This window comes from Entelurus aequoreus, linkage group LG12, assembly GCF_033978785.1.
Source record: "Entelurus aequoreus isolate RoL-2023_Sb linkage group LG12, RoL_Eaeq_v1.1, whole genome shotgun sequence".
Lineage (NCBI taxonomy): Eukaryota > Metazoa > Chordata > Actinopteri > Syngnathiformes > Syngnathidae > Entelurus > Entelurus aequoreus.
Window position 1 is genome coordinate 26,695,764 of NC_084742.1, and position 26,082 is coordinate 26,721,845.

General features: G+C 42.0%; 1 protein-coding gene across 1 annotated transcript; it reads left to right on the plus strand.

The window, feature by feature from the left end:
• The first annotated feature begins 1,302 nt into the window (after positions 1-1,302).
• LOC133661839 (RNA-binding protein FXR1-like) lies at positions 1,303-25,460 on the plus strand. Its single transcript, XM_062065360.1, has 17 exons — positions 1,303-1,918; positions 3,544-3,596; positions 5,165-5,258; positions 5,398-5,469; positions 8,319-8,467; positions 8,572-8,665; positions 8,757-8,873; positions 8,950-9,120; positions 9,196-9,274; positions 9,376-9,533; positions 9,858-9,944; positions 17,633-17,879; positions 17,942-18,121; positions 22,683-22,877; positions 22,963-23,070; positions 23,143-23,231; positions 23,304-25,460. The coding sequence occupies exons 1-17, from the start codon at positions 1,868-1,870 to the stop codon at positions 23,412-23,414; spliced, it is 2,055 nt and encodes a 684-aa protein (XP_061921344.1). The 5' UTR covers positions 1,303-1,867; the 3' UTR covers positions 23,415-25,460.
• Positions 25,461-26,082: the final 622 nt, after the last annotated feature.

Consider the following 26,082-nt stretch of genomic DNA (forward strand, 5'->3'; position numbering starts at 1 on the left):
ACTACTGCACTAGATGCATCACAACACCCTGTAGACCAGGAATGTCCAAAGTGCGGCCCGGGGGCCATTTGCGGCCTGCAGGTAATTTTTTAATGGCCCCACGGCCCATTTTAAAATACGATTAAAAAAATTAAAAACATAAAAAGTGGTATGAAAGACAAAACAGGTGAAATGTAACAAGAAAATGTTGCAATATTTACTCTAATAACACAAAGCTGCCATGCAGGCTGTTTCTTTCTTTAAAAAATAATAATGAATCAAAATCAATGCTATTATGAATTATTGACCTATCCAAGGCTCCAATTACGTCACATTAAATATTGCACTTTGAGATATTTTTTGGGGAAAATGTTGCATATTTTGTGTTTGCTATATAAAAAATTGAGCTTTTTTTTTTTTTTTAAAGGGCCTAAAACGAACAAACAAAAAACATAAACAACAATACAACGTATAATTGACGGATAGATCTGAAGTTGATCTCGAGATTATTGTGTTAAAAGTAAACAGTAAAAAAAATGTATAATTTATTTTTTAACACTTTAATGAGTAGGACCCTTTTGGTTCCCCAATAATTTTTGTGTGATTTGTTTTTAAGTGTCTTGGCTCAAAAAATAATAATGAATTAAAATCAATGGTGTTATGAGTTATTGACTTTTTTAAGGCTCCAATTATTATATAATCTGAAATATTCCTCTTAAAAATTTTATTGGGTGAAAATATTGCATATTTTGTGTTTTTTCCATAAAAAAACAGGGTTTTCTTTGACAAAAAGAGCATACGACTTAAATCTTTAAAAACAGTATATTGACAGATAGACCTAATGTTGATCTAGAGATAATAATACTGAATAATGACACATTTAAAATATTTTTTGGACCAAAACCCTTTGGGGTCCCCGGGATCAAGCCTGAGTGGAGGCCTTAATGTATATTTTTTATACATATATTGTAGTGGTTTTTAAAATAAAAAAATATCAAAATGGCCCCCGCTTGCTTTGATTTTTCAGTGTGCGGCCCTCAGTGGAAAAAGTTTGGACACCCCTGCTGTAGACGGCCCACCCACACAACCTCACTAACTAACATATTATTGTCAGGCACTGAGTTATATCCATTAATGTTGATTTTTTTTTTTTTTTTTTTTGATTGTTTTTACCTATTTGCACGTTGATAGTGACGTTGCAAAAGGTGATCGTCTTGTTTACCTTTGCATAATAGAAAGCCTTTGAATCCTTGAATCATTTGATTCAAAGGTTATCGACCAATAACAGAGCAGACTTCCGTAGTGGGCGGGGCTTCGTTGGGTGTTTGAGGTCATTCAGCCCCTCACTGATTCACTCTATCGGCGTGTGTTGGAGAGGCTTGCTAGCTTCATTGAGTACTCGCCGGGCAGTGCACCTTTTTTTTTTTGTAGGGGTCCGCCCGTGAAAATTGCACAGCAGGTTCAAAAGGACCGGTGAAATTTCCCCCTCTGCGGTTGTTCAACGCAGCGACTGCGCCACACTTGAGGCACACGGCTATCAGTGGCTAGTAGCAGACTAGCATCCTTCCAACTGACTGGATCAAGGTGTTGATAGCAGCTAGCCTCGGTGCTAATCAGCCTTCAGCCCAGAACCCGCTTGTTTGTACCGCCAGTGACCACGGTGCTCCTAGGGAGAGACGGTGTGCTTCCGTCGGGTTCACTTGACACCATCACACCCATCACCTCTTTCCCCTTCTCCCTCTCCCTCCCACCCGAAACACTGGACATCCACAAGCGGCCGGAGAGCGGCGACGGGCCGGTGAAGCTGGGGGTGGTCTCGTTGCCCGACGCTCTCGGAGTCGTCCCGGCTCCAGCCGACAAGCACAGCCCCGGGGAGCTGCCGTCAAGTATGGACGGGCTGGCCGTGGAAGTTCGTGGCTCGAACGGGGCCTTCTATAAGGTAACTGGGCTGCCTCTTATAAGCAAAGTTTTCTGCTTTTCCCAGCTGTTACATTGAGTCATTTTACCCTCAGCAGTCGCTAAGAATGACTTTATTAGTACGAGTCGAGTCGTTTTTGAGTAAAACGAGGGTGTTTTGGCGTCCCAGCACGGCTGGTCATTGTGGGGTGGGCAGCTACTAGCACGAGTTAGCTCTTAAGCTAGTAGGTGCAACTGTCGTCATCACAATCACTGTATTAACCATTGTCAACGTTCCGTCTTCTTCTGATACCGCTCTAAAATAGTGTGGGGGTTCTAAAACAATCTGATAACCACACACCCATTGTGTCATTGCTGCCACTCTGGTGTGAGATGCTACATGTTAAGCTAGGGTACTTTATGTTTGTGCAGACAGTCCGTCGTTTACTCAATGCCTCACTTTCGGTTTCATTTCTCCCATATTTTCAAAATTAACTTTCATATCTTAGGGACCCTGACAACCGTTTTCACTGTCACGTTTTGGTTCAAACACAGATACAAACATGTATAAAATAGGTACAGAAGAGGTGAATTGTGATTTGACTCATTTGAACTCCTTTTTTAAGTTGGGTGGAATAAGATTATAGGGGTACCTCCTTTTGGAATGAAATAGAAAGGATGTATGGAATGGCAACCTTACCCCCCGCCCTCCTAACTATCTAGTCATATTTTTAAAAGCTTCTCGTATTTTAGTTATGAGTATTACAGTGAAAACATATGTCCGCCCCTTTCTGCCGTTGGTTGTTCAGCAGGCCGGACTGACCACATAGGAGGTTCGAGATGAGCCTAAATTTACTCGCCTTCTGCCGCCTCACCTGTCGCTGCCCATTACTTGGTGACAGTTTGGCTCTGGCACATATGAGCAATTTTTCAGTTCTTTTCGTCATTCATCCCGAAACCATTGCACCCTGTTCGGGCGCCTAGGACAAAAGGTTTAATTGCCAGTTGATGGAGCTGTGTATCAGTGCGCGATGATTTACAGTCCTGGCCATCCAGCACGTGATCGCCACATGTGGCCGCCGACTTAAGGACGTGGTGTCCTTTTGACACTTATACACCACTCTTGTCACACCAGGAGGAGGGCCTGCCCAACCTACGACTTGGTGCTCTTGGTGGCAGTCAATCTGACATTAAATGTGCAGCTGTCTCCTGAGGTAACCTCCATAAATTAGTGCAGAGAGGAGGATGGGCCCTGCTATCTTGCCACTTTTAAAACGTGAACCATCAGTTAATGTCAATTAATTTCTCAGAGTGACATTGATATTTTCCAGCAGGTGAACCCATGTCAACATGGGCGCCACCTCTGTCCCTTATAGGGTAGTGTTACCGCAAGAGGCATGCCACACCTACCACTTTGACATGCTCAGCACAGAGGGTGTCGGCTGAGGTCTGCCATTCATTCACAATGGCGTCCTTTTTGACTGTATGCTGTGCACATTGTGTGTGTGCCACCTTTCCACACTTTTCCCAGCTTCTAAAAAATCCTCCTCTTGCTTTGTGCCTGTTTCTGTTTCTTACTTCCAAGCCAAATGTTTACACTTAAACAAGACCACGCTAATCATAACTGCAATAACATTTTACCCCCTCTCTGTGCTTTTCTCTCCCTAGGGTTATATCAAGGATGTCCATGATGACTCGCTCAGCATAGTGTTTGAAAACAAGTACGTTTGAACCGTTTCTACCACAGTGTGTGTCTGTCCTACCAATGTGTGTCTGTCCTACCAGTGTGTGTCTGTCCTGCCAATGTGTGTCGTCGTGATTAAGTTACCACAACTGGTTGTGGCCGGTGCTCTCCTCAAGCATTCAAAATGTTCCTCTTCGGCACCTGTGCTTGGAATGCAGCTGTCTGTACACATCTTTAACAGCTCCCTCCCTAGCTCTGCCCGACTGCATCTACCATTTTCCACCACTTCCACCAACACACACCCGCCACCCTTTTTATCTTCTTGGCTGGGAGTGCAGTGTAGTGCAGGGAGCTCCCTAAAAATAGAGGTTGACCCAAGTTATGCAGAGTGGGTAGGGGAGGGGGTGGCAGGCCTTTGCTGTTATTGGGACGCAACTTCAGCCCCTGTCACAACCCTTTTTTTACTTTCCCTGATAAGGTGCTCGGCTATTTGTATAAGACAATGCCTGTATAATGCGCCGAAGGACTAAAAAAAATGATGCAGCGTCTTCCATGTTAGTGTATACTGTAAAGACAATGTACACTTAATTGCACATGTAATATCTGATCATTAATTGCGCTATAATTCCATGAGAGTTTTGCAGTAGCACACGCACGTCTGCGCTTTAGGCACTTAAACATTCATGAGGCTTCCTTAGTGTTCGCTGATTTTAGAAATAATGTACACTTCACTGCACATGTAATATATCACCATGTTGCTGATCAGTTGTGTTAGAATGCAATGAGCGTTGTATATCATAAGCACAGACGCATATCTGCGCTTTAAATACTAAAAAAATATTGATAATATTCTCAGGCTATGTGTAAGTGCAGGCTGGTTTTAAAGATAATGTACATGTCATTGTATGTATAGCTTATTAAAATAAACATAACCGGTGTAATGCACAATAAGTCAGTGTGGCTGCTTTTCCAGGCTTCTGATTGGACCAAACGTGCATGACAGCAGGTGTATGTGTTTGTGTGTAGACATAGAGTTTTGAAACTACACTTGTGTGGATGGAGATTGTTTTTACCCCTTATATGCGTTTTTGAAACTGTCCGTGTTCATGTGGACATGGCCTAAGCTACTTTTGTTAGAAATAGCAACGGCAGAAGATTTTGGTGTGCATGCATAAGCTGGTCTTCCCCACAATAAGAGGATAGAGAAAAATAAAGAACTTGACTATGACTGGATAAAAAAAAAAAAGGCCAGACTTGCGCAAAGTTCTGCAGATAAACCACAACCATGTATGGAGCTATCCCTTGTCTAAGGAAAAATACGTCACTAAAGGCTCAAATTCCAAACAACTAATTTGGAGCACTTTTGAAAGAAGGCAAGATTTTTTTCATAAATATCTCTGCCATACCTCCATGGTTTGATTTAAAATTTTCAGGACTTGTGGGGATCCCAAATACACAAAAACAGGTATCAATAGGTAAGAAAATTGGGTTTTGCATAATAGTACCACTTTAAAGTTTAACTTTTTTGAGACCCGAAGTAGAAGATTGTGTTACTAGAAGATTAGAGCTAGTTATTTGCTTTTGTCTCTCCCGCTCACACTGAAGCTGGCAGCCAGAGCGACAGTTACCCTTCAGCGATGTGCGGTTGCCGCCTCCGACCGACTACCAAAAGGAAATTGGCGAAGGAGAGGAGGTGGAGGTAAGGCCTTTGGCGCTTTGAGTCACTGGCTTTTTGTTTTCCTGAACTTTCTCACTGTCACAGCCCACATCAGCGATCCTTTTTAGTAGCCGACCATCTACAAAAAGATGAAGTTGTGACTGTTTTCTCTGCCTTGCAGGTTTACTCCAGGGCCAATGAACAGGAGCCGTGTGGCTGGTGGCTTGCCCGGGTCCGAATGATGAAGGGAGAGGTAAATAAAGCTCATCTTTGCTTGAGCACTTTTCATTTTACACTTGAAGCAAACCACCTCCCAGTCACCAGGGCGATCGATGAGTTGAATAGTGGAGTCAGTGGAATATGGAGTGGGGGGTAGCCTTACAGCGTCTCCATGCCAGGGGAGTTGCTGGTAAGAGCCTACAGGAATGTCTCGGGTTGACTTATTGCTCTAATTCTCCATTTTAATCGTGTGGTGGGCTCTACCAGATCCTCCAATTTTTTGGTTAACATTTAAGAACTTTATCATCGATCCCTTGACCCCTGATATTACTTTTCTATCAAAGTAGGAATGGATTTTTAGCCTCATAACGGCATAATGCTGAAGTTTTGTTAAGAAGTGTAAAAACTTTTAAGCATCATTCAGTACACACACACACACACTAAAGAAAACCAATTTACTGCCTGAAGTGGCTGGGGATTAGCTTTCTACAACACATGTAAATGTATCTTAATTTGATCGTCAGTTCTCTCTGCCATGTAGTGGGCTTCTGTGTGGGGTGGGGGCTGTTCATACCTAACCTAACCTGACTCTCGCCAGATCCTTGTAGTTCGCTGAGCTCCACACAAGGATCTGGGCTCGAGGGCATTGCATACTCCTTCAAGATAGAAAAAAAATAATGAACTAATCAGGATCGCCAGGCGGCACTTCATAGATGTGACGTGGCGCCGAAGCGACTGTTTGATTCAAACAACAATGGCGGCACGCAGCGGGGAGTCGTGTGCTGACATTGATTCTGCTATTGCAACTGTTTTGCGACATCGATCGTCTACTGACATTGCTGCGTTGTTTCAGTAAAAGTTTTCTAACTTTTCGCTCTGTCATTATCCAATATGTTGGCTGTTCTGTTTTGGATTTCCCAGCGTTGCTCTCATCAGCGTCACGGGTTGATTTGGATGTGAGTGGTTGAAGTAGCACGTCATTCAAGATAACGGAGAAGTGGTTTATCCAATCACATACAATGATTTTTTTTACAAGACCCTGCCTTCTGAAATACATCTCCTATTGAGAAGTCCCAGATCCTTGTGTGGAGCTCAGCGAACTACAAGGATCTGGTGAGAGTCAGGTTAGTTCATACCAACAATCATACACAAATTAAAGCTATAGAAGCTGAAATAAATAACACCATTTTTAAATTACAATTTACAAGCACATTGCGTGCCACAACCAAGCTTCTAACTCAAAACACCCATATCTCAAATCAGGCCTGTCGATTAAAATTTGTTCAAATCAATTCAATATGTGCTAAACCGTCCCAAACACAACAATTTGAACAGATATAATACCTTTTGAAATGAAAAAACAACTTTTAGATAAGATATATTGTTTGAAACACATTATTGCATGTACTATGAACAACTACATTAGTTTTATGAAATAACTTATTACTGTTCAGTATTTACTTTGAGGAGCAGACTTTTGTAGGTGTGTCCTTTGGGCTGCTATTCTGTCATGGAGCATGTAGGTGTGTCCTTTGGGCTGCTATTCTGTCATGGAGCAAGAGAAACTAGGAAATGTTTCATATTGCACACAGATGTATTTGAGTTAAGGGCTGAACACGTCAGAACCGACAGCAAGGTGTGCCCGTGCACAAGGGCAGTGCCATCCAGCCCACAGAGCCAGCAGACCGATCAAACGGACACACAGCAAAAGCAACCCTCCCATTCCTGCATGGATAAATGTTTGGACGCCTGAGTGACGTGGACCGACAGCACCGCAAGGCTGGGTCAGGCAAACCGTTAGGACATGTTCATGGTTTGTTTCTCTGATTCAGCCGTGCTCTACTTCTCCTTCGCGCTAACTTTTTCAGTTAAACAGGTTGAAGGGCAAGATTGTGTCAATCTTTGGCTGTGAGAAGTACTACTTCCACTGTTGCCGGAAATGCTTGTGAGCTAAACTTAAAGCACCTTTAGTAATAGAAACACAGCACCAGGACTTAAGTTAATCAACAAACGATTTGTCGACAGAAGCAAAATAGCCTTTAAGTGGGTTCCGCTGTACCTGAACTAAACCACAAAAAGCCCAGACACCTCTCGTATTTGTAAGTTATTGATACATGATAAAATAAAAACCCAACTGTTTAAATGTCAGAATGTTCTCAATGAAGACACTTTAAATATGTGACATTTTGGTGGAGAGAAACCTATAAACAGCCCTATTTTGAAATTAAAACTCTTTTGTACATACAATAGATTTAATAGAGTAAAATAATATATGTGAGTTTCGTTAATCAGTGATAACTAGACAACAATAATGAATAGTGGCAAATCACATGAAGTATGTTTTTCTAGATGTCATTCATTCTCACAATCCACAAGCAACATTGTTATTTATGCTTTATTTAGTGATGTAAGAATTTGTACAATTTAGGCAACGCCCTTGACATCTAAACCAACAAATATAATTCACTGCATTTGTCTTTAGTCAAAGCAGTGCACCACAATGGCAATCTTTTGTCTCTAATTATCATCATAACCACAAGAACAAAAGCATGTCATTCAAATATTACCACCAACAGGAAATAGCTGTGGAAAGTTTTAGTTTTTCAGAGCTTCTGCTACACTGACAGCTATTATATTACTTATCATTTAGCATTATCTTCCTTTACTTAACTTCCCACATAGCGGACAGCCTGAAATTACCACAATCGCCCCCTAGCATATGAAAGGCATACAGCGTATGGCCAACAGTTGCATTAATGATAGAGCATGTAACCTGGGAAGTCATATGTAGGTGGGAAAAAAGAAGAAACCAAATTATTTTAAAAATCAGACTTATTGGGTCCACGAAACGGATAGTAACGCAAAATGTGTTTGTGGTTTCAGTTCTACGTGATCGAATATGCGGCGTGTGACGCCACTTACAACGAGATTGTCACAGCAGAGCGCATCAGGCCTCTCAACCCCAACAGCCCCTCTTCGCAAAAATCCTTTCACAAAGTCATCATCGCTGTCCCGGAGGACCTACGGGAGATGTGAGTGTCTTAACTACTTGATGATGTTGTAAGAGGCTCTAATGTCTGATTTAGCAATTTTGTTCCAAGGCAGCTCTGCTGATTGTGTTTTTCCCCATCAACAGCTGTGCAGGTGACAACATTCACAAAGACTTCAGGAAAGCTATTGGCGCCAACTGCATCTTCTACAGTGCCCAATCACATGAACTCATTGTGCTGGTTTGTACTCACTATCTGTCACATATATAGCTCACTATTCCCTCCAATACACAAATATTGAGTTGAAGCCTTATTTTTGTCTGACCTTCAGTCTACAAACGAAACAACAACAAAGCGTGCTACCCTTCTCAGCGACATGCACTTCCGCAGTATCCGTACCAAGCTAATGTTAATGTCAAGAAACGAGGAAGCCACCAAACATTTGGAGGTAATCATCCCCTTTGTACGTGATTAGTCCACCCCATTTTGTGTATTCCTTTGAAACGCATCCCGCCCTCTTTCAGACAAGCAAGCAGTTGGCCTCTGCCTACCAGGAGGAGGTTCGGGTACGAGAGGACCTGATGGGGCTTGCCATCGGCTCCCATGGCGCCAACATCCAACAGGCCCGAAAGGTGCCTGGTGTCACCGCTATCGAGCTGGAAGAAGAGAGTTGTACTTTCAGGATCTATGGAGAGGTATGTGGCCTCAGGGTTTAAGCATAGTTGGATGGTCATCATCCTGGGCAGTTTGACCTGATGTGTGTTTTACAGACCCCAGAGGCAGTGAGGCAAGCTCGAGAGTTTCTTGAGTTCAAAGAAGACTACTTTCAAGTACCTAGGAACCTCGTAGGTGAGTGAAAAAAATTATGTAATTTGCTCATGTTGCTCATTTGGCTTCACCAAAATCCTCCCAACATTAACATCGTCTCTGCCCTTCCTCCTCATACGCAGGCAAAGTCATCGGTAAGAGTGGCAAAGTCATACAGGAGATTGTGGACAAGTCGGGCGTGGTCCGCGTCAGGATCGAGGGAGACAATGACAAAAAGCTTCCTCGGGAGGAGGTAGGCAGGCAGGGGGCAGGCAGAGAGGACACTGCCAGCAGCAAAGAGGTGAATAAACTGTTAGGCTCGTCTCCGTGTTACTGTATACTCTGCAAAATTGTCATAACTTTTGTAAAACAAGTGCTGATGTTCCATGTTTTGTCTGCTTTTACACTTTCTGTGTTTTTTAAAAAACTTATGCACAGTGTTTGTGTTTGCTATTGGGGATATTGGCCCCCAGCTGTAAGCTTATCTGAGATGTTCTTTTTCAAGAGTTTACAATGTCACATTAAATAATAGGATTATATTTGTACAGTTAAGGCCGTCAGATTACATGGAAAAGAACAACACACTGATCGTTCCTCTTTTATCTTTTCTCTTTCCTTATATCAGGGCATGGTTCCCTTTGTGTTTGTTGGAACTAAGGAAAACATCAGCAACGCGCAGGCGCTCCTGGAGTACCACGTGTCCTATCTCCAGGTGAGTGTGGATTGCATGAAAACCAATAGAGCAGGGGTCGCCCAAAAATATTAGGACAAATAAAGCAGCATACACTACACCAGCTCGTCATGCACACTCGTTGCGTAACACGCACGGTGCATCTCCAAAAATATCCTTGAGGATATGATGGCGATGCCTATCTTCAAAGCTGAATGACACTTCATAGTGACAGCTGCAATAACAATCTCCTCTTTTTTTTAAATTACAAGCTTAATTACAAGCACGGTGGCAGAGGGGTTAGTGCGTCTGCCTCACAATACGAAGGTCCTGAGTAGTTGTGAGTTCAATCCCGGCCTCGGGATCTTTCTGTGTGGAGTTTGCATGTTCTCCCCGTGACTGCGTGGGTTCCCTCCGGGTACTCCGGCTTCCTCCCACCTCCAAAGACATGCACCTGGGGATAGGTTGATTGGCAACACTAAATTGGCCCTAGTGTGTGAATGTGAGTGTGAATGTTGTCTGTCTATCTGTGTTGGCCCTGCGATGAGGTGGCGACTTGTCCAGGGTGTACCCCGCCTTCTGCCCGATTGTAGCTGAGATAGGCTCCAGCGCCCCCCGAAGGGAATAAGCGGTAGAAAATGGATGGATGGATGGATGGACAAGCTTAATATTTGATGACTGTAGGATTTTCACACAGAGTGGTGCCCAAATTGTGGCGCAGATGCCGTTTGTAGCCAATGACGTGTTTTTTGCTGGCCCGTGGCACATTGTGGAAATAAAAATAGGAAAATGGGCTGAAATATAGATAACCACAACTGTAGCTATGTTCACACTGCAGGTCAATTCAGAATTTGTTTGCCTATATAAATGATAAATGATAAATGGGTTATACTTGTATAGCGCTTTTCTACCTTCAAGGTACTCAAAGCGCTTTGACAGTATTTCCACATTTACCCATTCACACACACATTCACACACTGATGGCGGGAGCTGCCATGCAAGGCGCTAACCAGCAGCCATCAGAGGCAAAGGGTGAAGTGTCTTGCCCAAGGACACAACGGACGTGACTAGGAAGGTAGAAGGTGGGAATTGAACCCCAGTAACCAGCAACACTCCGATTGCTGGCACAGCCACTCTACCAACTTCGCCACGCCGTCCCTTGTGTGACCTGTATCTTATTTTTTTCATGTAAATGTATACACTACATTACAATTCTGAATTTTTCTAATCCAACTCAGGCCTCTTTTGTACATATATAAAATGTATGCCATTTGACTGCAGTCTGAAAGATCGTGTCGCATTCATCCGACTAATATGTAATCAAAAAGCAATAAGTCTACCGTGTTTTCCGCACTATAAGGAGCACATAAAACCCTCCAATTTTGTCAAAAGCTAACAGTGCGCCTTATAGTCCGGTGCACCTTATATATGGACCAATATTGAGCCACAACAAACCTAAACTTCATTTTCATAAAGTTTAGGTCTCGCAACTACGATAAACAGCCGCCAACTTCTTTTTCCCCGTAGAAGAAGAAGTTCTTCTACGGTAAGCAGCAGCTGACTTCATTTTCCCCCGTAGAAGAAGTTCTTCTATGGTAAGCAGCCGCCCCCGTAGAAGAAGAAGCGCGCGGTGCATGCTGGGATATATGACGTTTCATTTCCATTTTTGTGTATATGTAAAGACCCCAAAATGGCTCCTATTAAGAGACACGCTTACGACGCAGTTTAAACTCAAAGCGATCAGTCACGCAGTAGAACACGGATGACAGAAGGCGAACACACGTTCACCAAGACAGGGAGACAGCGCCGGACGACATGCGCCACTATCTGCCAGTGCATCGTAAATGCCTGGGCTGATATATCAGTCTCAACTGTGGTCTGAGCTTTCAGGAAGGCAGGAATTGTCACTGAAATGCTAGACAACAGCAGCGACACTGACTCCATTAATGACGACTTCGACGAGACGGAGCCGGGCATTTTGGATGCCGTATTCGCCCAACTGTTTAATTCGGACACTGAAGAAGAAGAATTTGAGCGATTCGTGGTTGAGGAATAACTTCATAAAGTGAGCTTTACATGTTTATTTTATGTGTTGTGTTGTGTGACATTAACGTTTGAGCAACGTTGAGTTATTGATATATTGTTATTGCTCTGCACTATTTCGAGTGTTACTATATTGTGATTGCACTAACGTTTGATTTACCGTAACACGAGTAAATCAGCTGTTTATTCATTTTGGGAGTGAACAGAGTTGTCAGAACGCTGGTTTGTAATCTATTAATAAAGTTTGACTGACCTATCTGACTGTTTTGTTGACATTCCCTTTAGCGCAGCTCCATCTAGTGCAGGGGTCGGCAACCCGCGGCTCCGGAGCCGCATGCGGCTCTTTGACCACTCTGATGCGGCTCAGCTACATACTTGCCGACCCCCCCGATTTTCCCAGGAGACTTATGGATCTCAGTGTCTCTCATGAATAACTCCCAGGGAAAAAATAATCCTATTTAGACTATAAATACTAGATAAAGGGCGTGCCCTGATTGCACTGCAGTAATTGTCCTCTATAGCATTTACATACAGCGTGCCAGTCCAGCCGCATGTTGCATGTTGTTATTAATCGCACACACAGGAGACAGCAAAGCATACTTACTCATCAGCCACACAGCTTACACTGACGGTAGCCGTATCAAACAACTTTAACATTGTTACGTTACAAATATGCGCCACACTGTGAACCCACACCAAAAAAGAATGAAAAACACATTTCTGGAGAACATCTGCACTGTAACACAACATAAACACAACACAACCATTACCCAGAATCCCATGCAGTCCTAACTCTTCCGGTCTAGATTATACACCCCGCTACCACAACCCCCCCACACATCAACCCCCCCCCTCTCCTTGCGTTGGTTGAGCGGAAGAGTTAGTGCTGCATGGGATTCTGGGTATTGGTACCGTCAGTGTAAGATGTGTATTGGTACCGTCAGTGTCAGATGTGTATTGGTACCGTCAGTGTAAGATGTGTGGTTGCTGAACTAGTACGGAAGAGTTAGTGCTGCATGGGATTCTGGGTATTGGCACCGTCAGTGTAAGATGTGTGGTTGCTGAGGTAGTACGCCTTGCTGTCACTTACGTGTGGTCAAGCAGGTACACTGTTAGGGCAGAGGGAGTCTCCCGGGGAAAAATGAGAGGATTGGCAAGTATGACGCTATCAAGCGCCATTCATTCAAAACTCGCGGGCTGCACTAACATCAAATGTCCACATTAAAGTGCGTGCCGGTGCGTGTGTCGGAGACCCCTGGTTAATATAGCACAAAGCATTTAAGCTCTGTATGCAGTGTTTTTCATTTTAAATTGTAATTTTTTTTTGTGGCTCCCATCACTTTCTTTAATTTGTGAAACTTGCCAAAATGGCTCTTTGAGTGGTAAAGGTTGCCGACCCCTGATCTAGTGGATGCATAGGTGCGCCTTATATATGAACAAAGTTTTGAAATATGCCATTCATTGAAGGTGCGCTTTATAATCCGGTGCGCCTTATAATGCGGAAAATACGGTAATCATTTTTTGCCAAAATTAGGGCTGCAACAACTAATCCATTAAATCGATTATAAAATAGTTGCCGATTAATTTAGTCATCGATTCGTTGGATCTATGCTATGCGCATGTGCAGAGGCTATTTTTTTTTCTTTTTTTTTTCTTTTTTTATAAACCTTTATAAACTGCAACATTTACAAACAGCTGAGAAACAATAATCAAAATAAGTATGGTGCCAGTATGCTGTTTTTTTTCCAATAAAATACTGGAAAGGATAGAAATGTAGTTTCTCTTTTATCCGATTATTAATCGATTAATCGAAGTAATAATCAACAGATTAATAGATTATCAAATTAGTTGTTAGTTGCAGCCCTAGCCAAAATAGACGGTCGCAAAAGTTAATTGTGGACAAATTAGCTGAAAACAGGCAAAAAGAAGATCTTTAAGAACTCTTCGAAGCAGACGTTGCAGTAATCAAGTGCCCCCCCCCCCCCCGCCCGCCCCAAAATGTGAAAGCCAAAAATCTTTCCCTCTTCCTTTTTAATCTTCTATACCAAATGCACCAGAACTGAGACCTACTAGAATTGGAGCCATGTTTACTCCTGTATACACTGAAGCGCGTATGATGTCATGTGTGCATGCGAAACCCATTACATTCATATTAGAAATCACTACTTTTGCTGGTAATATGAATGACTACATAAAATGATCGGATTTAACAAAGAATAAGAATTATCATATCATATCCTACAATGTAAATGTAGCTTAATATGGAGGGTGGTAGATCCTGCCTTGGTTCAGTACCAAGACCTGGGACCTTGGGCTCAAAAGGGTTGTTGACCACTTCAATAGAGGGCAGTCCGATAACCAAGTAGAGTGATTGTAAAATAAATATCATAGTAATCACTAAGCCTACCACACTAAAGTGTGCACCAAGTATCTTTTTCTCTTTAAAGGGTCATATTACGATTTTTTTCTCCTTTTTAAAACACTTCTTTGTGGTCTACATCAGTCGTCCCCAACCACCGGGCCACGGCCCGTTACCGGTCCGTGGATCCATTGGTACCAGGCCGCACAAGAAATTAAAAAAAAAGATATATATATATTTTTTATTTTTTATTAAATCAACATAAAAAACCACAAGATACACTTACAATTAGTGCACCAACCCCAAAAACCTCTCTCCCCCATTTAAACTCATTCGCACAAAAGGGTTGTTCCCCCCCCCCCCCCCCGTCCGTGGGACAAATTTTCAAGCGTGGACCGGTCCGCAGCTACAAAAAGGTTGGGGACCACTGGTCTACATAACATGTAATGGTGGTTCTTTGGTCAAAATGTTGTATAGATTTTTTACAGAACGCCATCAAGCCTCTTTCTGACCGTCTCTTCAGGTTGCGCCGTTTTGTGGGCGGTCTTATTTACGTGCCTCCACTTCGACTGCGTTTTCTCTCCGCCAGCCATGTTGTAGTTTTACCGCTGTCATTTGGAGTCTACTGACAAATATGTTAGAACTGTACGTTACTTTGTATTAGAAATGGCAACAGTGGAAGATGCATGTGCATATACAAGCCACTCTGCCCCTCAACAAGAGGATAGAGGAAAAAGGAGCTCTTTGACTACAGCCTCGGACCACAATGACGGACTCGCGCAAAGCTCTCCGGGTAAATTGCCACCATATATGGGGATATCTGCTGACGTCACACTTGGGGACATTCCAAACTGCTTGTTTGGAGGAAGTATGAAGGCAGGCAAGATTGTTTTATAAATTTCTCCGCTATGCCTCCATGGATGGATTTTAAATTTTTGGGATTTATGCAGACCCCAAATACACAAATACAGGTACCAATAGGTAAGAAAAGTTGGTTTTGCATAACCGGACCCCTTTAACAAAGAACTGAACCACAAATGTGAACACCACCATTGAAGCGCCAGCTTGTCATCTGGGCCATACATGAACCATATTGGATCACCTTTCGAGCCTCCACTGTCCGTCACCACACGACTAAACCTGTTGTGTGGAATTAGTTTTTGCCCTTACCTCATGTGCTTTTATAAATAGGCTTTCCCTCTGGGATTGGGTGGCCGGCATGCCCGAAGTTTAGATTACACCTATCTGGACCCTCTGTGTCCAAAATTAGCTGCAGACTACACCCCCTGTCCACCCCTCTTAGTGCCTCATTTCCTTCACAGCCCCCTCTGCCACTTCTCTTAAGGGACAGCTGTCATTGGCAAAGACGGCTGTCACGCCGCAAAGTAAAACCCATTCCTTCAATCATTCGCTAGTCAAACTACCTTTTAAAAAGTGCTAAAAAGAATTAAACCAGTATTTTTTTATTTGATTGTTTGGACTGTGTTTTGGACATGTGGTTATAGTTTCAAAGTGCAAGCAAATTATCTAATCATATATTTTAACTTGCATGTGTGTTTCTGTTTTTTTAATCTATTCATTGCTGCCACCAGAGGGTGGGGATGTGGTCAGCTTTTGCTGAGCATGTCAAGACATAAAATTACACTACAGCAGGGGTCCTCAACTAAAATTAAATAGGTTCAGATACAGAACATTTCCTCATGTGAAGGTCAGGGAACCGCCTCCCCAAACCCCCAAAAGAAAAAACAAACCAAAAACTAATGCAGGCTAAAAATTTACCTTTGGCTGCACTTTGGATACCATTAGGTTAGTATTAAGAATCACAGACTAACAGATCAGTTAAATGTTTATATTAGGTTTTAAAAGTGTTTTTTGTGACATCAGTTAAAATATAAATGAGTATGTCTTGTAAAAACATGCTTTGTGTCATAATAGTCATGGTTATGATTTATTTGTTTCAGACATGTTTAACAAGTTTTCATTAAGGAACATCACATGGTTACATTTTCTCAATTCATCATATGTCGAAGGAGTAGGAAGAAGCAAAGCGTATATTTAATACTACCCCTTTTCCATGTCTTTTACAGATAATTCATTCATAACATAACTTCACATATGGATGTAAAAGTGAAGTTCACTTCCTGTGTGAAAAAAAGGTGTAAGGAAAAAATGTATAAATCTCAATCATAAAAACAAAACAATGGCGATGTGAAAAGGCTTTGTTTTTATTAGACTAATCATCTGTAAATATTAGACAAACTAGTTTTGTGCTCACAGGGGAAAGCATGAACATAAATTAGTTTATGGACATTCTGGCTTGAAACTGAAGCACTGTTTTTGCTGTCCACTTTTTACAGAGCATCATGTTTATTTTTATTATTCTGTTGTCTTCCGTTGCTGTCCTTGCTAGCAACTGCGGCCAGTGATTAGGGTGAGAGGGCAGAAGTAACAAGCGGGCACATTTAGCTTTTTCTTCTCTTCTAACGCTTACTTGTCTGCGCATAAGTCTGACTTGTTTCCTTCTTATTTCCATGGATATCACTTGTTCTTTCGTTTGTAGCTGCATTTAGAGTTGCCATGTTTACTGCCTGGAATGAATGGATTTGATTGGCCGAGCAGTATCCAATGGGCTGGTTTAACTTGCAAGCATTTGGTCAGTGCATTTCCTGACATGATGAACCAGTGCCATAAAGTCTAAAAGCTGCGGTGGTCAAAATAGAAACGATTAATCAAAACTTGGAATACTTGAATAATTAATTGACTTTAGGTCCAGGTCTGTATTGGTAGAGTGTCAAGGTCCAGATTCGAGCTCCGATCTGCCAGTTAGTGGTCCCTGCACGAAAGGATGTATTGCGTTATAAATCCATATGGACTTTCCAATTCTCTCTGGTGGGGCTCAGTTTACGTTCCCTGCAAGCATTGCTCTTCAAGGTCTGTGCGTATTATTAATTGAGATTGAGTAAATACACTCCTTGATGAGTAAATACACTCCTTGATGACTGAATGTATCACAGGTAAGTGCCAGAATTAACTCCTTAACACAGTGGTGTCCAAACTTTTTCCTCTGACAGTCGCGTGAGGAAAAATTTAATGATACAGGGCCCATTAACTTGACTTAACTTAAACACTCTAAAACCAATTTAGTATAGGTGACAACATTTTTAATATAAATGTGATTTTGTATCCATCTATCCATCCATGGATGGATGGATGTAATTTTGTAATCGCTTTTTCTCATCTTAACACTATTTAAATGGGAGCAGATGCCGCACCGAGGTATGGGGGTGAAATGTATGTAAATGCTGTTCTTTCCTCTTTGTGCTTTTAGGAGGTGGAGCAGCTGCGACTTGAGCGTCTCCAGATTGACGAGCAGCTCCGCCAGATCGGGGTGGGCTATCGTGCAACTCAGAGTAGAACCGGGGCTGGCGGCGGCGGTGGTGGTGGTGGTGGTAGTGGTGATCAACGAGAGAAAGGCTACTTGACTGACGAGAGCGGCAACTCGCTCCACACCTCCCGCACATACGGGGGTCGTGGCAGAGGACGCAGAGCTTCCAACAGCCAGTACCCTGGATATGGTAAGGAGGACCTGTTTTAATGGGTTCCATGCTTAGGGAATAGTGACGTGTGGTCTTTGCAGGGACAAACTCTGAGCTTTCCAATGCCTCTGAGTCAGAGGACTTCAGTGAGCGAGATCAACGACCCCGTGGCATTGGTGCAGAGGAAAGAAACTCCCGGCGCGGTGGCAGGGGGAGAGGCTCCAACCCTGGACGAGGACGAGGCGGGCCAGGGTCTAAGCCTTCCAATTCTATCAGCTCCGGTACAGTGGAACCCACTTAAGTCGATCACGTCTGTCGACAAACCGTCTGTCGATCAACTCATTAAGTCCTGGTCCTGTGTTCCAATTACTAAAAAGTGCTCGCTTAAAGGGGACCTACTATGCACTACCAACTTTTTTTTACCAATTTGTTGTTTTTGTGTATTTGGGATCTGCATAAGTCCCAAAAATTTTAATTCAAACCAAGGAGGCATTGCAAAGATATTTATAAAACAATCTTGCCTTCTTTCATACTACCTCCAAACGAGTCATTTGGAGTTTGCCCAATATGGGACGTTTTTCCAATATGTGACGTTTTTCCAATATGGGACGTTTTTCCAACTTGTGACGTTTTTCCAATTTGTGACGTCAGCGAATATGTTCATACATGGTAGATATTTCTTCCAACAGCTTTGTGCGAGTCCGCCATTGTAGTCCGATGTTGTAGTCAATAAATTCTTTATTTTTCCCTTGTTGTGGGGCAGACTGGCTCGTACATGCACATGCGTCCTCCGTTGTTGCTCTTTCTAATACAAAGTAGTGTATAGTCCTAACCTTTTATCTGTCAGTAGACTCGATATGAAAGTGCTAAAACTATAACATGGCTGACTGGGAGTAGGGGTGCAACGATTAGTCGATGTCGACAATAAAATTTGTCGACAATAATAGTCGTGACGTCGTCACTCGTGTTTTTCCGGGCGAAAGCGGTTACGTGCCGCTACTCGCAAAAACATTACAAGTGAAAACATTTAAAGTGTGCGAACAATTCCTCCTATTCTTGGTAAAAAACATGAATACTTTGCTCATTTTGCAAAGAGGACCTTGTTTTTTATGGCAGTACATCTGTGATACACAAGCATTTAAAGCGGAGGAATGATGTTGAATTTCTGTGGACTCAACCTCGGTAAGAGTGTTAGCTTGTAACTTGCTTGCTGGCTAACAAGTGTGAGACGAAGTCGTATGGAAAAATAACTATCATTTTAGCCAAAGTCAGCCAGCTAAACTTTGTTTACATCAATTCAAGTACTTTTTAAAGTGGCGTTAAATTGCAATGCAATAAAAAAGGCACAATAACAGGCAAATCGCACAGAGACAGACTTTAGACATTAACGCGATGGTATAATAAGATTAAACATACAATCTAATGAGATAGCGAACATGTTAAGACTTGATCAAGATACAATTCTATACACAGAGTCTATTAGAGTGCTAAAACTGCCAAGATTTGGATGAGGTTAGATTTAGAATGTTGTTTGTTTTTATTGCTGCTATTTTAACTTTTTTTAAATACATAAACAAGGTTAATTGTTGTCTTTAGCACTTTAATTTTCCTGTCTTTTAAATGGACAACATTTTAATAGTCATTTTAATTTTGTAACAGCTGAATGAGCAGCACAGTTACAGTATAAATAAATATTTAGGAATAAATGAGCCATCTTTGTTGTGCGTAAGTACATGCCTAAAATAACTTAAGTTGCATTATAAGGTCAATGGGAAAAATTAAAGCCAATAAATGTGTATGTTTTTATAATCTGACTAGTCGACTAATTGTTAAGATAGTCATTGACTATTAAAATAGTTGTTAGTTGTAGCCCTAACTGGGAGCAGACGCAGTCAAAGCTGAGCCACGTAAATAAGACCGCCCACAAAACGGCGCATACTAAGGAAACCGTCAGAAAGCGGTTTTGAAGATGGTCTGTAAAACATAGTCTATGCAAAATTTTGACTAAGGAACCACTGTTACATTTTATGTAGACCAAAACGAAGTGTTTTAAATGTAGAAAAAAAATTATAATATGACCCCTTTGAGTCAACGTTGACTGTATTTAGGGGTTTAACGGTACATGTATGTGTATTAAAATTTTTTGTTACTGAGCCTTTGATTCAGCGAAGCTGCGTACCAATTTCTCACACAGTACACTAGGTATGTAACGATAAACGGTAGTAATGATAACCACGTTAAAGCTTGCGACGGTTTGTATTACTGTTTTAAATTAAAATTATTAAACTGTGATTGATAACTGCGCTTTGATACTCATGGACTGACCGGTGCCAGCTCGCTAGCCTAAATGCTAACATGAAAACAAGTGACATGGATATCTTTCCCCATTAAGGAACAAAATACCCCAATCTAAATTTATACAAACAGTATAACTTTAAACAGTAGGATGCCACAACCTTTTGCCAGAAATAATAGATTTTATTTGTGACGCACTTTTTATTTAAATAAATATTAGTGCTACTGTGCAAACCAATTAAAAAAATAAAAGCTTAGCCATAAAAATAGTGTTTTAGTCTTAGTATTTTATCTATCACTGAAGCAGAAGAAACATAAAACATGTAAAGTATTGGGTTTTCTAACATTGTCTATTCATTTTAGTTCAAATTAAAAAAAAAACAAACAGCCAAAATATATCAGTGTGTATAAGTACTCGTTGAGCACTTTCAACAATACCGCTATACAAGCTGATCATTTTGGTTACAATAACTGATATGAAATTTTTGTATTGTTGCATCCCTACGGTACACATTAATTGTGAGGGGCAGGAACTGTGTACATTTGGCATTGCAATGCTCAAAAAGCCCATAGAGTCTGCCTAAAAGCAGACTACAATGCACACAATAAGCACACAGAGTTGGTCTTTTCTTGTATTTTAGTCAAGTCATTTACAGAAGGTAAACATAGGTAGTGTGCCTAAAAGCAGATTATAATGCGAGATATTAGACCCAGAAGCAACGATTTCTTCGCAATGAATTAGGTCGTAATTGACCTACATTGGATTGGTTTTGGCATCTTTAAAGCACAACTTATATCACAGTGGCCCCCTGCATCCTTTAATTTGTCTCTGTTTTATTTACTTTTTGGTGTATTGTACTATTCTTTGGATTTTACTGACGTCATATCCGGCTCACGTCTCCCCATTAAATATGCGTGGTGGTCAAGCTAGCTCTGTTCTCAGGCGCCATTTAGCTTTTTTTGAAGAAAAACACCCGATGCCTGTGTTGTTTTCGGCTGTGCGAATCGTTCAAATCGCAAAAAAGGATAAATGTTTCTTCAGCGTTCCTTGAGAGGTAATCAAAAAGGGTGGAAGACTAAGATTTTATGAAACGAGGATGAGAAAAACAGCTCACTTTCCAGTCCAAGGGAGCACAGTCGAAGAATGCATGAGTTTGCCGTGATCATTTTGTTAAAGGTTTGTTTGATATACTTTTAACGTTTATTATTTCCAATTTAAGTATAGTCTTAATATTATTTGCGTTTCTTAAACACATATGCTACAAGTGTTTCGAAAAGCACCAAAAAAAACAAAAACAAATGTGAGCAAAACCTAAAAGAGTTATTAAGCTTTTACCAAAGACAACAATCATAAATGGAGCTTTTAGCACATACACAATGTTGACATCCATAGTTATATTTTTGATAAAGACGGGGGAAACACGGCAGTACATGGCAGTAGACGCAAAGTTAAATCATAAACTGCAACCTTACCCGAGGAAAAGCGGTGCATATTTATCTGGAGAGTTTTTATACCAATTTCTTTTACCCAACCACACACAAATAAGGCCTTTCCAAGTTTCCATCTGTTTTGTCGCATAGAATGGTGTCTGGAGCACAATAGTTCGATATGTCTGGGAATGTGACTGTCATATAATACTTGATAACACTTGGTAAATCTTTTTTTATAACGTATAGGGATCTATTCCATTGCATAGTTTGATTTTCTGCTCATGTCTGCTTTTTGCAGGAAGATTTAAGCCTCTTTTGTACTCAGATAGTTTGCGCGCTACTTGCTGTACAACAGCCATCTTGGCTTGGTTGACCACTTTCGGGAAGAAGTCATGTGACGGAATACAAGCAATAGAAGAATTACCTGCCAGGAGATTTGTTTTTTAAAATGAAACATTAAAAAAATTCAACACAAAAGCTAAACAATTTTGTTTCACATATTGTTCCCTTATGGACCGAAAATTTACCGAACTGCGAATGTAAAACCGAGGTGCTTACCAAACTATGATTAAGTTGTACTCCCACAAAGGGGTCATTTATGTAAAATAAAGTCCCTTTATGCTGACATGCATTATAGTAGTTAGTTCCTAATTTTCACTTGCCTACATGCACAGTCACTTCCTGACAGTGCAATGTAAGCTTAAAAATAAATGCCGAGCATAATTTACCGCCGCAATCAACAAAATGCACCCATTTAATTCTTTTTTTTCATTTATTTTTAGATTGTTTGCCACAAGAAGAAAGATTTGTTTGTGAACGATAGCTTTCTTATTGTAAGACATACACAAAATGACCACAGCAGTTATGTTGACACAAATGTCAAACTGCCATAGGTTGAAAAATCCATTATTGGCCATTCACCTTATCTTCTTCGCCAAAGTCACAAGTAAACCCACTTATATTGATGTGAGTCAGTCAGTCTGGGCGGACACACAGGGTCCACTATTTGTTAAATTTCATGTTAAATTAGGTTTAAGTTATAGAGTATGCCCTGTGAGTGAGAGTAAAGTGCAGTGAAATGTGTAATTGCAAACATCTATGCTGTGGCATCTACAGTGCTGAGGGACCCAGACAGTAACCCTTACTCTCTGCTGGAGGGTGAGGGAGAGCAGGCAGACACAGACGTCAGCGAAGGCATGGGAGAAGACCGCCGAAGGCGCTCCCGCCGCCGCCGCAACGACCAGGAACCCAGTGTGATGGATGCCGCAGCAGAGTCCGATGGCCAGGCCGGGCCCAGCGAGAACGGCCTGGGTCAGAAACTTTTTTGGCAATCACTGACGTTTTCTTGAAAATCAACCTCCAAAATGTCTTCATCTCGTGCTTTTTTTGCCATTAGATGACGAAGGCCGACCTCAGCGACGCAACCGAAGCCGCCGTCGCCGTAACCGTGGCAGTCGCCCCGAGGGAGGCTCCACTAGCCGTGACAGACAGCCAGCTGATAGTGGTGAGGTGCCACGTTTTCACCAGCTCATGCACAGTCGTCCATCTTTGTTCTCAACCAGTTTCAATGTTTTAGTAACCGTTGCGGACTATATATCCCGTCCCGAGTCCCAGAGCAGACAGAACCTTCCCCAAAAGGAGAACCACACTGGCGCTGAGCCCAAGGTACGGATAGTCGCCGATGTATAAATGACCAACTATTATTAGCCTTCGTTCATATCTTGTATTTATCCACAGGAGAATGGGACTAGCAGCAAAAAGGATGAGCGAACGCCTTCCAAGCGTTCCCCCAGCAACGGCACAACGCCGGCCAGTGAGACGCTGACGTTGGTCAACGGCGTCTCGTAATGAGACAGCCTCACCCCTCGCGAAACTCATGTCTCAAGCAAGAAGACTCCATGGCAAACTGTCCCTGCTTGCATTAACTTAAACCTTAAACAGATGAGTGAGAAGTACCTGACAAAATACCTGAATCCATACTATGAAAGTGAAAAAACCCGACAAACGCATCTACTTAAAAATACACGGTGTATGCTATCCTATCTATCAGTACTTAGTGCTTATTTAAAAAAACAAACTAGCTTGCCAAAAAGAGCTGGTGGATATGACTTGATTTTTAAGGAAAATACTGAGACACAACAAACAGGACTAGACATTTTGAGGGGCTTTTGTTATTTTCCTTGTGAGCGTGTTTGTATGTATGTATGTATGTATGTATGTATGTATGTGTGTGCGTGTATAAGTTTCGTTCATTGTTTATCACTGGCGTGGACTCTGCAGTCGCTATCTCTCCACTGAAACAACGTCTCTAAATGGCGTTAAAAGCGCAGGTGAGACAGGCTTAAACTATGGAGAGTGGCATGAGCACAGATGGTCCAATGCGACGACGCAGTGTTCACACTCACAGAGGCTGGAATATTGATAGACATTGTGCCTTGAATTAGAAAAAAAGTTTTTTTTTCACAAAGAAGTTCTGTGTTTTGTTTCAGTTCTGAGGGAAGAACTGACTGAGGGAGTTGTAAAAGTGCTTGGAGGAGTGGCTTGGAGGGGGGGGGGGAATAGACAAGCTGCGTGCCAAACACCAGAATCAAGTCAGTTTCCTCATTCCGGATAGAGTAGATGATGTGGAGGCTCAGTGGCAACTTATTTGACGATCACAAAACTAAAAACAAAAGCCCTGTCTGATCTTGACACAGGAAGGATGGTGTGAAGTAATGTGTCTCCTCCTTTCACCTGTCTTAGGTCTGTCCAGGTGGGTAAAGGGCAGTGTCCCAAGCAGCTGCCTTTCTTTTTAACACGACAAATAAAAACATCAAAGAAGCAGCGCTAGCTTCCATTCACAATCTCCAAAAAACCATGGCAGTGCACCGCTCCGGATGCTCATGAGGGTAGATCACCCCTGTGAGGCGGCGGCGGCAGGCATGTGCTGCCGGTGGAAGAGGGCCCAGGCGAGGGTCAACAGAACTGTGGGGACAGCTTCAAATGAAATGAGAGCCACATGCAAACAAACACCACCAAGGTGGTGGTTGCCTCGCCTGGCACACAACCGAGCGAGGTGTTGGGCGAGTGATGTAAGAGTCTTCGGCGACTCTGCTCATGTTACTGTTGTCTTGGTTATTGCTCTTTTTTTCTTTTGTTGCTATTTCCACATCTTAGAAGATATGAAATAAAAAATGGAAGTAAAATGTACCCCTGCTCTGGAGATGAACTTTTGATTTCTCTTGTCTTGTGGGTTTGCAGTCTATTTTTCTAACTTGCATGACACGTAGCTAACCATTCGTTTGGTGGTCGCCTGTCCCGTGCATGAAGAAAGGGTGTTGTTGATCTGACTTACAAAGCCATCTTTCATCCACTAGAACTGCTGCTAATGTACACGTTGAATGTCCAACACGACTAGAAAGTAGAGCGAGACCAGAGCGGTTGTTCGTTCCTTTTTGCTTGCAATCTCCAGTCCCCCATCTCGGGGTTACTGGGGCAGCATTGGGCATAAACTGGCAAGCATCCAAACATGACCAAAAGTTTTGAGAGGCAGATGAATGGGAGAACGGTTGGCGATGGGCAATGCTTGTAATGTTACTGCTCACCTGTGTCTTTTTATGAGTGTGTGTGTGCGTGTTTGAGGAAGAGAGAGAACTTGAGAGTATTTGTACCTTTTTGGTTCAATTGCATGTGTGCAAGTCTGGTCTTGTACGTTTGTGTACATTTATACCTCATTGTGTGAGTACTGTACTCCCTTATGTATCTGTAACCCATGTGTCCTACTACTGGTCGCACTTTGTGTGTTTGTGAGAGAGAGCGAATGTGTGTGTACTGGTTGTACAGTCAACTTCTCTGTCAGATTTTGTCTCTGCACTCATGATCTGGTGGCAATAAAGGACTTTTCATTATTTGGTATACCCTTTTCATGAGCTCACTTTTTTTTCCAAGCAGAGCAGCCAAATTCAATAATAGACCTTTCAATTGTGTGATTGACACAAAGGCCTCAAGTATTTAATTTTTGGTTTTGTTGCATTGTCATTATAAATACGTACATCATACAAGTATTTAAAATAAACTATTGTAGACATTTAATGCTGAAAGGAACACACATTAGTAAATGGACTGATGTTAATTCCATCTTGCAACGAAAACCCATGCATAATTGAAACTATCCATTTTCCTACCGCTTGTCCCGTTCAGGGTCGCGGGGGGTGCTGGAGCCTATCTCATCCCGCATTCGGGCGGAAGGCGGGGTACACCCTGGACAAGTTGCCACCTCATCGCAGCGCCAACACAGATAGACGGACAACATTCACACACTAGGGCCAATTTAGTATTGCCAATCAACCTCCGTAATTTAAATAAATTCGTTAATCATCATTGTGTGATCATGGAGCTGCAAAAAGAAATTAATTGCTTCGCCACTCCGCCTGTAGCGCCTTCTATCGGGCATCAAGTGTAGTTACATCAAATGAAGTTTGCAAACGAAGGAAATCCCGCACGATTTAGTAAAACAATGTAACTAATACATGGCACA